General features: G+C 54.3%; 2 protein-coding genes across 3 annotated transcripts in view; both read left to right on the forward strand.

The window, feature by feature from the left end:
• Window positions 1-2,649, forward strand: part of STXBP1 (syntaxin binding protein 1) — a 71,921-nt gene extending 69,272 nt beyond the window's left edge. For both annotated transcript variants that reach the window (XM_073806632.1, XM_033858640.2), the window contains one exon: window positions 679-2,649. Coding sequence is in view for 1 of the 2 variants with exons in the window: in XM_033858640.2 (XP_033714531.1) it covers window positions 679-761 (83 nt within the window). In the remaining variant the exon portion in view is untranslated. The remainder of the gene's footprint in view (window positions 1-678) is intronic.
• Window positions 2,650-8,542: 5,893 nt separating this feature from the next.
• CFAP157 (cilia and flagella associated protein 157) lies at window positions 8,543-14,339 on the forward strand. The gene is made up of 8 exons (XM_033859333.2): window positions 8,543-8,726; window positions 10,675-10,946; window positions 11,605-11,758; window positions 12,191-12,458; window positions 12,816-12,946; window positions 13,145-13,295; window positions 13,684-13,847; window positions 14,009-14,339. The coding sequence occupies exons 1-8, from the start codon at window positions 8,554-8,556 to the stop codon at window positions 14,337-14,339; spliced, it is 1,644 nt and encodes a 547-aa protein (XP_033715224.2). The 5' UTR covers window positions 8,543-8,553.
• The last annotated feature ends 42 nt before the right edge of the window (window positions 14,340-14,381 follow it).

Here is a 14,381-nt window from a genome sequence, read left to right on the forward strand (position 1 = left end):
AAAGGACTTCATTTTTTTTTTCTGTTTTCTTTTTTCTTTTTGCAGTAGAAGTATATCTAATTCCATTAGCTTAAATTTTTGCAAGCATTTCTAACCTCTTACAATGCGCGGTCTCTGCCAAGGTAAGGCCTCAGGTACCCCGGCCCTTCCCCCTTCACACCTGAGGTCCCTCCCACCACGCAGTCCCAGCCAGCGGGCTCCCGGAAGGCAGTGGCTTCCCCCAGGGCTCTGCCCGTCCACTTCTTCCTCCCTACCTGCACCACTCTTACCACACACAGTCCCCCCTGCTAACCCCTGCCCCATTGCCAGCCTCTTCCCCGGCTGTGTGGTTTGGAACTTCTCTCCCTGGCTTCACCTTGAGTTCAGGAGAGAATTAGAAGTGCAGCTGCCCTGTCCCCTGGCAGACGGCAGCGCTGAGCACTGATGGAGAGGCGGGCTTCTTCCTTGGTACCGCCCGGGACCCTGCCCAAGCCAGAGGGTGTGTTCTGTTTATCCACAGCCCTCACATGCCTCCCAGGCCTACTGTGACAAGGCCCCAAACCCCAGTCCCCAACCCCTCCCTGCATCTGGGTGGGGGAGGGGGAACGGCTACAGCTCTGGGGATAGAACAGGGCAGGAAAGGGGAAAGTGTTCGAAACCGGAGCTGGCAAGCTCACCGTCTTTTCTGCCTTCCTCCAGGATCCACGCACATTCTCACCCCACAGAAACTGCTGGACACGCTGAAGAAACTGAATAAAACAGACGAAGAAATAAGCAGTTAAAAAATAAGCCACGCCTCCAAAAAACGAACCCTCTCCCCAGAGTGCTCGCAGCCCTGACCACCGCTGACCGCCTCGGTTCCTTTGCTGACCCCCTTCTCCCTCCATCGCCTGCCCCAGCCCTGCACGCCCGGCTGGCACTGTCGCCAGCTGCGTTCTCGTGTTTGGTGATGCCCTCTTCTCGTTTGAAACAAAATAATGCATTGTGTTTTTTTTTAAAAAAAGAGTACCTTCTAGATGTATCCTGGAGATGTTCGGTGTGAGGGACGTGCTGCTGGAGGGTTTCTGAACTGCTTAGGATGATGAATGGACACCTGCTCCCCATTGGTCATGATTTTATGACCTTGTACATAAGCCAGCGTGATGTGTGCACATTGCTTGCGTATGGGAAGGTAGATGTTTGGGTGTTTTTAAAAACCCGTTTGGGATTGTTCCTGTTCTTGTTGGGAATCACTGAGATGTCCGTTTTGGGAGTATTTTAAACTGAGGATTAATCTGTTACCTTCACTCCAGTTCCTACCCCTCAGTGCCAGCTCTGATCCAGATAAGCTTGGAAGTGAAGCTCAGATGACATCTCGAGAGGTTTGAGCTGGAGTCGACCTCTGCTCTCCCCAGGGGGCTCATTCCCCCCCTCCCCCGTGCTGGAGGTAGGGGCTGGGGGCGTCCACGGGAAGTCAGGCTGGGTGCCTGTCGTGGCTCCCTCCCTGGCCGCTGCCGCAGCGCTGTGATCCTGTTCTGTGGTCTGTCACTGTCCCCAGATGGGTGAGGAGCAAGCTCCCATCGGGGACCTGGGTCCCTTGGAGAAGCAGTCAGACCTGGTCCTTCAGACCAGATGCCATCTTTCCCCAGGCACCACCCCCGACAGAGCTGCTCTCAGCAGGGTCAGCCTGGGTAGAGCTCACGGGACAGGAGCGAACCAGAGCAGAGTGAGTTCCGCAGGCTCCTGGTCAGAGGTCCCTTTCCTGTAGAGCACTGTCTGTGCCCCTGACACTTCAAACCACCTGAAGAGTAGCCCAGTGGATTTATCCAGACCCTGATCCCACTCAGGTTATCCTCCGTTTAAGATACTTGCTAATACTTTATTTTGTGTAGTGTGGGGTCATATGTCGTCGTGCTTGTAAGAGAAAACGATCATTTTATTCTCTGTATAAAAACGTAGCTGTATAAGGCTTAGCTCTGATGCAGACATTAAAGAAGCAAATGCAGGAAGGACGTCTCGTCGCCCTCAGGACTCAGCAGCTCGTTCTCCGGAAGGGAGCGCACTATTTGTTCTGCTGCTGTTGTGAACTATAATGAACAGTGGAAGTCACAAAAATGTCCCGCGCCCACCCCCACCCACCCCCTTAGCCCCTGCAAACCGTGTGTGTATATTACTGTCTTGTGGCATCGTCATTGCAAACGTGCTGTGTGCTAGTTCTCCGCGGCCCTCGCTTCCCTTTCAGAATATACTCCTCACCCGCCCCGTTAGATGCATCGTGGCATTCTCTTCTCAAGGCTTTGAAATCTCCCCTTTGCACTCAGATTAGTTTTCAGGTCTGTCTCCCTTCCCCCCCTTACAAGATCTCATTTCCTTAGGACAGACTGTAGGGACCTGCCTTGGTTTGTTTCTTCTTGTTACTGCTTGTTTTGTCCCCTGCCCTTGACCAAACGATCGATGCTCATGCTTCAGGACCTTGTTTGTCCGACATGTCGGTTTTCCTTTCTCTGTTATTTATATAAAAATAATTTATCAAAAGGATATTTAAAAAAAAAAAAGCTAGTCTGTCTTGAAACTTGTTCACCTTGAAATTATCAGAATCTCAGTGTTTGAAAGTATTGAAGCACAAACATGTATCATCTCTGTACTGTTCTGTACTAAAGCACTCGAGTCTAATAAATAAATCAGCGCCCATTCACGGTGTCCAGGGTGACTCGCGGCCTGGTTTTACTTTGGGGAGCGGAAGGAGAAAGGCTTTGTCAGTGGTCCACCGGGGAGGAGCCCAGCCACCCCTGGCTGTGGCTCGGAGCCTTCCGGATCCATTCACTGTTACTTGCATTAGGATCTAGAGCTACCTGGAGTCTGGAGACGATCCATGAAGTGTGTTCTACACTGCCTGAGACCAGGCAGTTCTTCCAGCGTCCTGTGTCTCTGTATATAGAATGTCTGTGTCTTGGCAGGTGGCGCCCCACTCGAGCATGTGGTACCAGTGCATTTCGGGCACGTAATGAGGTCATTTTATCTGCGTTACTGCTGTCCTCCTCCATTCCTGCCGCCACACCATCTAGCCTTCGGATGAACTTATTTCCAGATCTGAAAAGTGTATCCTGCCGGTCATGAAGCCTGTTGGTGACCTGGAGAGACTGTGATGAGTTTGGTCCCAGTGGGGAGGGGACCCTTAAGTTAGGGTTGGAGTCATACTGGAAACCTGCTAGAATACTGGGCGCAGGGGTGTGGGGTTCTTTGTAGGAACTTCCGTTTCTACCCTTTTGTCCCCAGTCACCCTCTCATTCAAATTCTGATCTCCCTCATACTGTTAAGAAATCCAAGTCAGGGCCAGTTGGCGGAAGGTGCATCTCCACAGCCAGGCTATTGTCTGGTGAGACTTGCCGTAAGGGAGGTAATGATGACATTTATTGAGTCCCTGCTCCTTGTCAGGCCCCCTTGTATACCTTGTCTTTTGGGTGGGTGCTCTCCCCATTTTACAGATGAAGGAGCTGAATGGAATTCCCTGGCGGTCCAGTGGTTAGGGCTCCACACTTCCACTGCAGGGGGCATGGGTTTGATCCCTGGTCGGGGAACTAAGATCCCGCGTGTCACAAAGCTCACTCCAGCAGGAAAGCATCAGACTCTCATTTTCTTAAATTAGTAGTTGCCTCACTGGTACCCAGAATGCCTTGGAGTGAGATCCAAGATCAGAATTCTTCAATTCTAAATTGTTCTAAACTGAGTTTACATTAAAGCAAAGCCAGTGCTGTCTGCTCCTTCTCCCCGGGGCCGTGTGTCCGCGCCAGGCCCACGGTAGTGGCTTGTTAGTCTCTCTAACTGTTCCTGACATCGTTTGACCCGGGGTCTCTGGCGCCTCTTTCCATTCCACCCCCTCACCACCACCACCCAGTGGCAAACAAGCATGGCCCTATTTATGCTCCTGGAAGAAGTCCTGGTTTTCCTGTAACACAGCACAAACGGAGCCTGCAGACCATTCCTCCAAAAAGTCTCCAGTAGTGTTAAATATTCTTGCATGGGCTGGGTGTTCTGCAACAAACCAAGGCATAGAGTGTTGAATCCGTAACTGGGCGATCCTAAACCAGGAGAGTCTGTGAGCTGCAGCCAGTCCCTCTGCCTTTCTGGAGTTTCAGGTCTAGCCTGTGGGTCTCAGCCAGACCCTGCTGAGGGGCCTGTACACCCACTCGGTGACACCAGGCATTCGTTCCTGGGAGGCAGAATGGCGGAGTGACTAGGAGCACAGACCTTGGCATCAGGCCGGCCTGGGTCACATCCACCTGGGCCTCGTTCCACAAGACCTCGATGAGGGACTTGGTCCCCTCCTGTGAGTGATGCCCATGGAGGAACGGTGCTGAGCTGGCCCTACAGTGAGTACGGTAAGCACTCAGTCAGTGTTGATGGTGTGATTATGATTCTCAGCCAAGTCTGGGGAAAAAGAGTAAACACACACACTGGAAAAAAAACAATCAAATGTTCATCAACTAGAGGATGGATACATTGTTGTGTATTCAGTCAATGACTACTCTTAAGGCAGTTCAAAATGCATGACCTACATATATCAACATGAATAAACCCCAAAAACTTAATGTTGAGTGAACAAGTTACAGAATACGTACAGAATGTGTAAGGTTTTTAAACCTCATAAGAAGTACTGTAGAATACTTACGGATACCTATGATGTAACTGTGTAAAAACGTGCATGAGAATGATAAATATACCAAAGTCAGGATAGTGGCTACCCATGAGGAGAGGATGGTGTTGGAGAGGATGGATGTGTTGCCTTATAGCCCCAATCACACAATGAATCAGTGGCTCAAAAGTGCTTCATGGAATCAAGATCATACAGATAATAATTCTCATTGTAGTTAATGTATATTGAACACTTATGTGCCAGACATGAGTGTTTTATACGTATCTTGCTGAAGTTTCTCAACAACTCTAGGAGTTAGATGTCATTATTAACCCAACTAACACGTGGGGAAACAAAGGCACAAAGACAGAGGAACTTGGCCAAGGCTCCCCTGTTGGTACATGGCAGAGCCTAGATTTAAACAGGGTTGTCTGGGGACTTCCCTGGTGGTCCAGTGGGTAAGTCTCTGTGCTCCCCAGTGCAGGGGGCCTGGGTTCAATCCCTGGCTGGGGAAGTAGATCCCACATGCATGCCTCAATGAAGATCTCACATGCCGCAACTAAGAGCCAGTGTAGCCAAAATAAATAAATAAATGTTAAATGTTGGTAGTTGCTGAAAGTTCTAACCCTCTAATAAACTCAGGTATGTGGAAAGGGGCTTGTTATGAATAGCAAAAGACACTCCTTTCACTCAGGAAATTTCAAGGGTTTTAGGAGCCCTGTGCCAGAAATCCAGGGCAAAAAGTAAGCATGTATATATACTTTATTATTACATATTATCATATTATTATATGCAATACTATATATCACAGCTGATAACGAAGTACGTCATTGCTCAAATACCATGACTCATTCTTGCAGAGATTTTGTAGATTTTCATAAATGTTTCTGCATCTACTGTATGCCCTTAGAACAATTTCCAGACACTTTATTATTTTTTAAATTTTTTATTGGAGTATAGTTTATTTACAATGTGTTAGTTTCAGGTGTATAGCAAAGTGAATCAGCTATTCATATATGTATGTCCATTCTTTTTTAGATTCTTTTCCCATATAGGTTATTACAGAATATTGAGTAGAGTTCCCTGTGCTATACAGTAAGTCCCTATTCGTTATCTGTTTTATATATCGTAGTGTGTATATGTTAATCCCAATCTCCTAATTTATCCCTCCCCCCCTTTGCCTTTGGTAACCATAAGTTTGTTTTCTACATCTGGGACTCCTTCTGTTTTGTAAATAAGTTTATTTTTACCTCCAGACACTTTAAATGATTGTTTCTTTCTTAAAAAATAATCTTCACCAATTAAATTGTGGTTTTGCAGGGGGGAGGGTCCATCGAGCTCCTTTACTGTGTCATTCCAAACTCCCACCCAGGCTGCAGGCTGTCTTACTCAGTTAATAGATATTTACTGAGCATCTACTATGTGCCAGCCTTCACCCTAGGCTCTGGGGATGTAGCCACGAATGAGACTGGGTCCTCGTGAGCTTACACTAGTGGTGGGTGGTATTATATCTCACACACACACACACACACACACACACACACACACACACCCTGAATGAATGAATCGCTCATGTTGTGTGCTCCATAGAGGTGGGCAAGGCTTCAGGCAGTCTCCCTCGGGGCTGGGCTTCCTCTCTGCAGAACCTCCTAGAGGCGGCAGAGCCCCCAGTCCACGGGCCACTGCCCTGGGCTGACGCTGCAGTCTGCTGGCCTTTGTGCGCCGTACCCACTCCTATCAGAAGACCTGGCTGCCGGAGCGGCTGCCGGACTTTGCGGTCTGGCAGCTCCAGCAGTTCCGGGCCACCAACACCAGTTCCCAAGCAGGACACAGAAGCAGTCATGAAAAAGTGTCCCAGGGGAAGATGACGAGTCTGGGGTCCCAGAATAGGGAGCTTTGGGAAGGCTCTCCAAACAAGCCCCAGAAAGGGATATCCTTGGACCTGGAGCATCTCCTTCCCCACCCCACCATCTGGAAGGCTGGCCTGGAAGCCCTACTGGTCACTCTTGCCATGTAAGTGCAGTGCACTTATAAGCCTGGCCCCAGCGACCCCCAGGGGCGACTCTGGTGCTAACAAAGGAGGGGGTACAGGTCCCAAAGCTGACGCCTTCTGTGGGCTCCAGGCAGCCTGAGGGGGCTGCTGGTCATGCTGTCCCACTGGGCTGGGGACCCAGAGCTAACTCCTGAGATGTGCTTCAGGTAAAAGAAGGAAGAAACCTGAGAGGCGTGACGAGGAAGGGCACTGGGGTGGCACCATGGAGAAGCTTTGCCTGGGCTGGGCTCCTCTGGGGCCCCCCATGCCCTGCTCAGGTGGGGGAAGGGCGGTGTCCAGCCGGAGTTGGGGGCGTTGCTTTGGGCTAGAGGGGCAGCCCCCCTGCTGGCCCCAGGTCTCGGGCGCTGGGCCAGGTCAGTCTCTCTCTGGGGCTTCGGTGTCACCCCGTCTGCAGTCCCAGGACTCGCTGCACTGTTGTGAGTCTGTGCAAAGGCTGAAGCCCGTGCACAAGTGTGGCGGCCCTGCCAGGGCCGCCCCAGCCTGCAGGGAACAGATATTCTGGGAAAGACAGACCACCACAGGCTGGGGGTACTGGGATGTTGGAAATCCCAGAGGCTGCTCACACACAGAGCAGGCTGGAGCTTCACCCACCTGCTCCGCTGATGGCAACAGCAGCTGCCGCTTACTAAGCGCCTACTGCATCCCTGGGCCAGATCCCCGCACCATGTACTTCACATACAAGGTCACTTTCAGTCCACAACGTGGTCTCCCTATTTTACAGCTCAGTGAGGTCAGGCCACTGGCCCAAGATGTAAGATGTCTCTTACATGGGATGTGAGAAACAGTACCCGAACCGGAGCCTGCTTTAACCAACCACCGCTGCAGCCTGCCTCACTGCCAAACACCCACCTCCGCGTCTCCCTGCACCCATCCCAAGGATCCCACTGTTTACAAGATCTGGCTGCTCAAACCAACCCCAGTTGCTGAAGTAACACTGAGCTGCCCCTCGTCCAGCCATCCGACTGTTAGGGAGGGGCAGCAGCCATCTCTTGCTCAGTGCTGAGCCTTTGCCGAGCCCTGGGACAACAGGGATAGACAGGACCCGGCCACTGTCGCAGGGAGTGCCTCGGCTCACAAGCGCTGGGTGGACACAGCAGGCATGCAGGCGTGGCTGGCTGGAGATGAGGGCCAGGAGAAGTAGCCTGAAGGGGCCAGAGCCTGGTTGGGGCACATGGCTGCCAGCTAGGGCATCTGCCAACCAGTCACCGACTGCCCTCCTGACCCAGGATGCTGCCACCCCAGACCAGAGCTACAGAATAGGCTTTTGTTTGCCCGGGTCAGCACGGGGCAGATGGCGCACGTCCCCTGAGCTTTGTGGAAAATTGAACCAGCCTCTGGACTGGGACATCTTGGGACCCCAGCGTGGGAGCCTCTGACAGAAAACATCCATTTCTTACCATACTGCCTCTCCACCCGGCTTCGGGTGAACTGAGAGAATGATTTTGCTGTGTAGCTGCATCGCCAAAGAATGAACAAGCTGGGCTCAGAGGGAGGGGCTTCTTGACCCGGAGCGAGGTGGGGGTGGAGGGAGCTCTGCAGAAGTCCCTCCCATTCCCAATGGGCACAAAGGGGCAGGGTGGTGATTTCTAGGGCCCTGACTCGCTCTAATATTCCCATGTCACTTATTTCCACTTGAGGGAAGGAGGGGTCTCCACAAAAGAACGTCCTGTGAGCCTGGCGTCCTGATCTCTGAGATGCCATGGCCTGGGACACCCAGGCCTAGGGCCCCTGTGACGCCGTTGGCCTCGGAGCAGGAGGCTGGTCTCTGAAGCCCAGCCTCGCCAGGAGGAGGGAAGGTCCCTTTAAGCCTTGCCTCACAGCCTCAGCTTGTTGCTATGTATGGGACCAACTTCCTTAGCAACCACCTGGCCTCTTAAAGGGGCCCTGGAGTAGTGGTTGCCACCCAGCCATGGCTCCCAAAAAGAAGGCAGGCAAGGGGGCCAAGGAACCCGAGGTCAAGAAGAAGAAGGGTGGGAAGAAGGATCCCGGCCTGGCCAACAAGCCCATGGAAATGCCCATAGGCGAGGAGATCCGGGAGTTCTACCACATCCAGATCCGCGACCTGGAGGACAGGCTGGCCCGGTGGGTGGGCGGGTAGGGCGGTCCTGCTAGGTCAGAGCTGGCCGCTGTGCAGGCTCAGCCAGGGGGTCCTAGACCTATATGTCCTGGACTCCCATGGGATGTCCAGACCCCATCCTGCCCCAGGCTCAGTTTCCTCCTGGGTAACACTTTGAGGCAAAATGGATTTTCCCGCTCCATCTCAGCCCCCAGAGTTCCGGGGTCTCAGAGCGAGCCCACCCCAGGCAAGCACCACTCCCTCGTGTCTCACTGCTGCCCAGTGGGACCATGCATTATATAGGGTGGCAGAGTTCAATCAGTGGGATGAATTGGAAATGGCAGCCCCCTGGCAGGCACGTGACCACGTGTCCCTCCTTCTGCCTGCCCCCTCCCCCCAGCCTGTGCCATGATTCCCTGATCTGTGGGCCCCACCGGCTTCCCCAGCTGCTAAGCCCACTTGGCCATGCTGGGCCTCAGTTTCCCCAAATGTAAACGAGGAGGGTTGTGAGACATGGGTGGTGGTGGGTGCAGGGGGGATTCTCTAACTCTTCTGAGACACGTTCACTTGCCCACTTTTCTTATTTTTACACTGGTTTCCTCTCAGTTATGATGCACTAGCCCAGTCTCAGGGTGACCCTTAAAAGACACACCCCTTTGGTGACAAGTAGGCAGAGGGTCTTCCCCAGGTGATGTTGCAGGTACTCACAGCTGATGTTGAGACCCTCCTGTGCTGGCGCTCACCGCGTCCTTAAAATGGTCCCATGAGAGAGGCCCTCATGTCATCCCCATTATAGAGGTGGGGAGACTGAGGCTCAGGGAGAGGAAGGCACCCCAAAGAAGAGGCTCCAGGATGTGAACCCTGGCCCCTGACTTCACCACACCAGGCTGCCTCCTTGCTCCACAGATCAGGTCATTCAGCTTTGTACCCTGCACTGCCCTGTGTGCAGTAGCCATACAAAAGACGTTGGTTGTGGGAATTCCCTGGCAGTCCAGTGGTTAGGACTCTGCACGTTCACTGCCGAGGGCGTGTGCTCAATCCCTGGTCAGGGAACTAAGATCCTGCAAGCCGCGCAGTGCGGCTTAAAAAAAAAAAAGATGCTGGTTGAGTCAATTGTGAAGTAAAACATCTTTCCAAATAACTTCTATCAATTATTCCATTGGAAACCAAAGAATTGTTTACGTGATACTCTTAAAAATGCACAAGCTTCCCTCAAGCTGAGACACCAGATGGAATGTATTTGGGAGATGTCTATTGTGTACTTATTATTTGCCAGGCCACCAAAATACAGAGATGGAGGAGGTCAGTTCTTGACTTCCCAGTGGGACAAGGGTCAACCTACAGGAGGGCACCAAAGAAAGGGCCACAAATGCTGCTAAGGGCCAAGAAGACTCCACTGAGGCAACAACACAGGGGTTCACTCAATGGAGGAGGGTAAGGAAGATCACAGGTGCAAAGGCTTGGGATCACAAAGTCCGGAAGTATTAAGGAGGGCGCAGAGCCAGCAGCAAGCATCATGGTTGAGAGCCTCGACTTTGGGGTTAGACTGACTTGGGTTCAAGTTCTGGTTTTGCCCTTTACTAACTCAGAGGTGCTTCATCCCTCTGCGCCTCAGTTTCTTCACCTGTGAAATGGGTATAATCATCATAGTACCTACTTCCTTACAGGTTGTTGTGGATTCAACAAACACAGAGTACCTACTGCGTACCAGGCACTGTCCTCGGTGTTGGGGACACAGCTGTGAATGTAACAGACAGAGGCTCCGCCCTCACAGACCTTACATTCTAGTGATGTAATGAACGTAAAGTGCTGAGCACAGGCATTGGCTTGGTCACAAGCGTTGATCAGGGGGCACAGTGGGAGATGAGGCTGGAACCTCAAATGCCCTGATATGGGAGGGTCCAGGGAGCAGCCTAGCTGCATGGAGGCCTGGCTTGTCCAGCTCCCTGGACCTCTGCCCCGCACCTGCCTCAGGTACCAGCAGAAGTGGGATGAGCTGGCTGTGCAGGAGAAGCTGTTTCGCCAGGAGTTTGAGCAGCTGGCCAACAACAAGAAGGAGATCGTGGCCTACCTCAGGCGCACGCTTAACCAGCGGGTGGATGAGATCACCAACCTCAACGAGCAGCTCCAAAGCCTGCAGCTGGCCAAGGAGATGGAGAAGGACGCCTTCGAGGCACAGCTAGCCCAGGTGCGCCACGAGTTCCAGGAGACCAAGGACCAGCTCACCACTGAGAACATCATCCTTGGTGAGGGGCACTGGCCGGCGAGCCTGGGGGCACACGCCACGGGGGTGGGGAATCCAAGGCTCTGCTTCTTTGGTCTCTAACCCTAGCTCTCCCACGGACTATCTTTGTGACCTTGGGCTAGCACTTCTCTCTGACCCTGTTTTCTCACCTGGGAAATGGGGATAATACGTCTACCTTGAGTAACAACAGCTACGTGCTGCTTCCCACGTGTATCCTCCATGGTAACTGTCCAAGCAATCCTGAGGCAGGAAATCCCTTCACCACCGGCCACTTTGTAGGTGAGGAAGCACTTCAAGGGGGTGTGTCTTGCCCAGGGTCACCCAGCTGGCAAGGGTGGTTGTGAGTTTCAATGACAGCATGAGTGCCTGATCCAGAGAAGGTGTTCAAATTCAGTGACTGTTGTCACTGTCACTTTCATGAGACGGGAATAGAGGAGGGTGTCAAGGGAGGCTCCTTGAACCCCAGGCTTTATAAGACTAGTGGAGAAGAGCATTCCAGACTAAGCCATAAAGGTGGGCAGGACCATGCATGGCATGTGTGGGGACAGGGGACTGGCCCTACTGGATCGGCAAGTTTAGGGGCATCATTGCTCAAGACCCCTGGGACCCTGCCCTCCCGAGGCGGCCCCTCACCAGGCCTGTGCCCTGCGGTGGGGCAGGGGGGAAGCTGGCAGCCCTGGAGGAGTTCCGGCTGCAGAAAGAGGAGGTCATGGAGAAGTTCATGTTGCTGGAGGACCAGCTGCGGAAGCAGGAGAACGAACACAAGGACTACGTGTACACTCTGGAGAAGAAGTCGGTGCTGGACGCGGACAGGTGGGCAGGCCGGTGCCGGGCCTTACCGGGGCCAAGCACAGCCCGGGCCGCAGACCTCTGACAGCCCCGGCTGCTAACTGGGGGGCTGCACTAGCTCCTTGATGCCCCAACCTGCTGCTGCTCACAACCCTGGCTGATTTACGGTGGAGGGAAGAAACGGTTCCCAGTTCTCACACCAGTGTGGAAGAATCCCTGGACTTCCTTTTGCCACCTTTTGTGACTTAACTTCTACTTACTTAATAATTAATAATATTTACATTGATCAAGTTCAAAATGGTACAAAGGGTCTACAGTAAAAAGCCTCCTGCCTGTGGCCCTGTCCCCTCCTGGGGGAGAGAATGTAGAGATCTAGGCGCTCTGGGGACCCCCACGTAGGCAGGAGGTGCCTGTACCCACTCTGCCCGACTCCCTAACTCCCGCCCCTCCCGTTAGATTGAAGAAGGAGATCATCCAGCGCGTGAACCTGGTGGCCACTGAGTTCCGCAAGGTGGCCACGAGCCAGATGGGGGACACGACCAAGCGGGCCATCATGGAGAACAACACCATGACCCTGCAGCTGGCCAAGATATCCCGCCAAGGCATGCAGCTGCTGCAGGAGAACGAGCAGCTCAGGGGCGACCAGGACAACCTGTGCAGACAGCTGGAGCTGCTGGAGAACTCCCAGAAGGTCATGGCCAGGCACAGCAGAGGCCACCAGAAGGTGTGCCCTCCAGGCCTGCATCATGGGGTGGTTGGCACGGAGAGAACAGGAAGGAACCCTAGGGGCCCTGTCCTCAGGGCAAATACAGCCCCTCAGGGGTGGACCCCAGGGGCCAAATCTCGAGGGAGGCAGCTGTGAGGCGATCGGGCCCTTCTTGTGCGGGCTCTGGCCCCATCTCTGGTTTGTATTTGGTTTAAAGCCCCCATAACTGGTTGAAGTCGAACCCAACCCCGGGGACCCAGCTGCTATCTAGAGAGGGTGCTGGGCTCCCAGGGCCTCGGCGGGCCTCTCCGGGGGAGTGGGGCTGGCTGAGGGCCCGTGGTGGGCCCAGGGCACGGCCACCTGCCCACACTGCAGATCATCCTCATGCTGACGGAGAAGTGCCGCGAGCTGCAGCAGGGCACGGCAGAGGCCAAGCAGCTGCGTCTCCTGCTGAGCCAGCTGGAGCAGAGCCTCACGCAGCTGCAGAAGGACAACCAAGCACTGAGGTGCGGCCCGCACAAGGGCAGGCGGCGGGAGCAGGTGGGAACCCCTCCCTTTGTGGCCACGTGACATGGGCCAGCGACTCCCCCTCTCTAGAGGGGCCCTGAGGCTTCATCTGTCAAACAGGCTGAGGCCCGGGGCTGGCCGAGGGCCCCTCACCCTAGAATGGGGAGGAGGCTGACTTGTCCTGGTCCCGGGCCCAGGAGCCAGAGAGAACAGTTGAACCTGCAGCTGGAGCGTCAGCAGAACGAGGGGCAGCGGCTACAGCAGGAGCTGGCCGAAGAGCAGAAGGTTCGGGCGAGCCTGGAGACAGCCCTGGCCCAGGCCACCGCCTTCCTACAGGACATTGTGCAGGTGAACAGGAAGTGGGTGAAAGTGGGGGGCGGGAGATGGAGCCAAGGACAGAAACTGCTTGGAGATAACTGGGCCATCGGAGATGATAACTGGGCCATCGGAGGTGGCCAGGCCAGGCGCCCCGCCTATTCCCTGTGAGATTCCTGGCAAGTCCGTCCTTTTCTGATTCTGCCCTTCAAAGACCCCTTCAAGGTCTCAAAGGAGCTGGATGGAGTCCTCTGAGGCCCTGGAAGGCCTCGGGTCTCAGTCTTCCCATTTGGAGAATGGGTATCCCACCACAGCCAGGGAACACTGAGGAAACAGGCACTGCGGTTGGAGTTTCCCAGAGGTGGGTGCTGGGGCCGTGAAGGGCCTGACCTCGTGGGCCCGCCCGCACCCCTACCGGCAGATGCAGCCCGACAAGGAGGATGGTGACTTCGATGACTTGCAGCTGCAGTGCAAGGAGCTGCTGAAGCACCTGCTGGTCATGCTCAGCTCGGCCGTGGTCCTGAGTCCCCAGATGGCTGTGGCCCCCCGCCGGGAGAGCCAGTCCTGTGGCCCACCAAAGGAGCGGTGAGTGACCCTGTGTGACCTCAGAGGAAGGAGCTACGGGACTTGTCCAAGGGCTGTCCTCAGCTGAGCCCGGGCCCGAAACCTGGCTCACCAGAGCCTGTCTGAATCTCAGCTTCCTCATCTATGAAATGGAGGTGATGACACCAGCCCTCTCCCCACAGGCGGTACAGCACCCAGCCACTCAAGACAGCGCCTCTGCTGCAGCAGCTGTCCAGCGTCACACCCTACCAGCTAGGGGACCTGGGCCTGGTGCCTCGACGGATCCACATCCCACCCAACCCTGAGGACCTCAGGCTGCTCTCACATACCACCCGTGTGGGAAACTTATGGGCACACAGCAGCCCTGAGGTGAGGGTGCCAGAGGCCCTGGGGACAGCGGGATGGCAGCCAGCCCTGGGTGCAGATCACGGCTCTGCCGTGCTGCAGCTGTGTGGCCCTGGGGAGGTGGCTGGACCTCTAAGCTTCCATTTCCTCATCTGTAAAATGGACTGAAGAAAGGTGTGGCAGGCCCTCAGTGGGCTAAGACATGCCCAC

This window comes from Tursiops truncatus, chromosome 6 (genome assembly GCF_011762595.2).
Source record: "Tursiops truncatus isolate mTurTru1 chromosome 6, mTurTru1.mat.Y, whole genome shotgun sequence".
NCBI lineage: Eukaryota > Metazoa > Chordata > Mammalia > Artiodactyla > Delphinidae > Tursiops > Tursiops truncatus.

Bases quoted from the DNA above. Each gene is read 5' to 3' on its own strand.
- CFAP157 (XM_033859333.2), top strand. From the start codon at position 8,554: ATGGCTCCCAAAAAGAAGGCAGGCAAGGGGGCCAAGGAACCCGAGGTC. The intron at 11,759-12,190 runs GTGGGCAGGCCG...CCCTCCCGTTAG, and splicing joins TCGGTGCTGGACGCGGACAG to ATTGAAGAAGGAGATCATCC. The intron at 13,848-14,008 runs GTGAGTGACCCT...CTCTCCCCACAG, and splicing joins TGTGGCCCACCAAAGGAGCG to GCGGTACAGCACCCAGCCAC.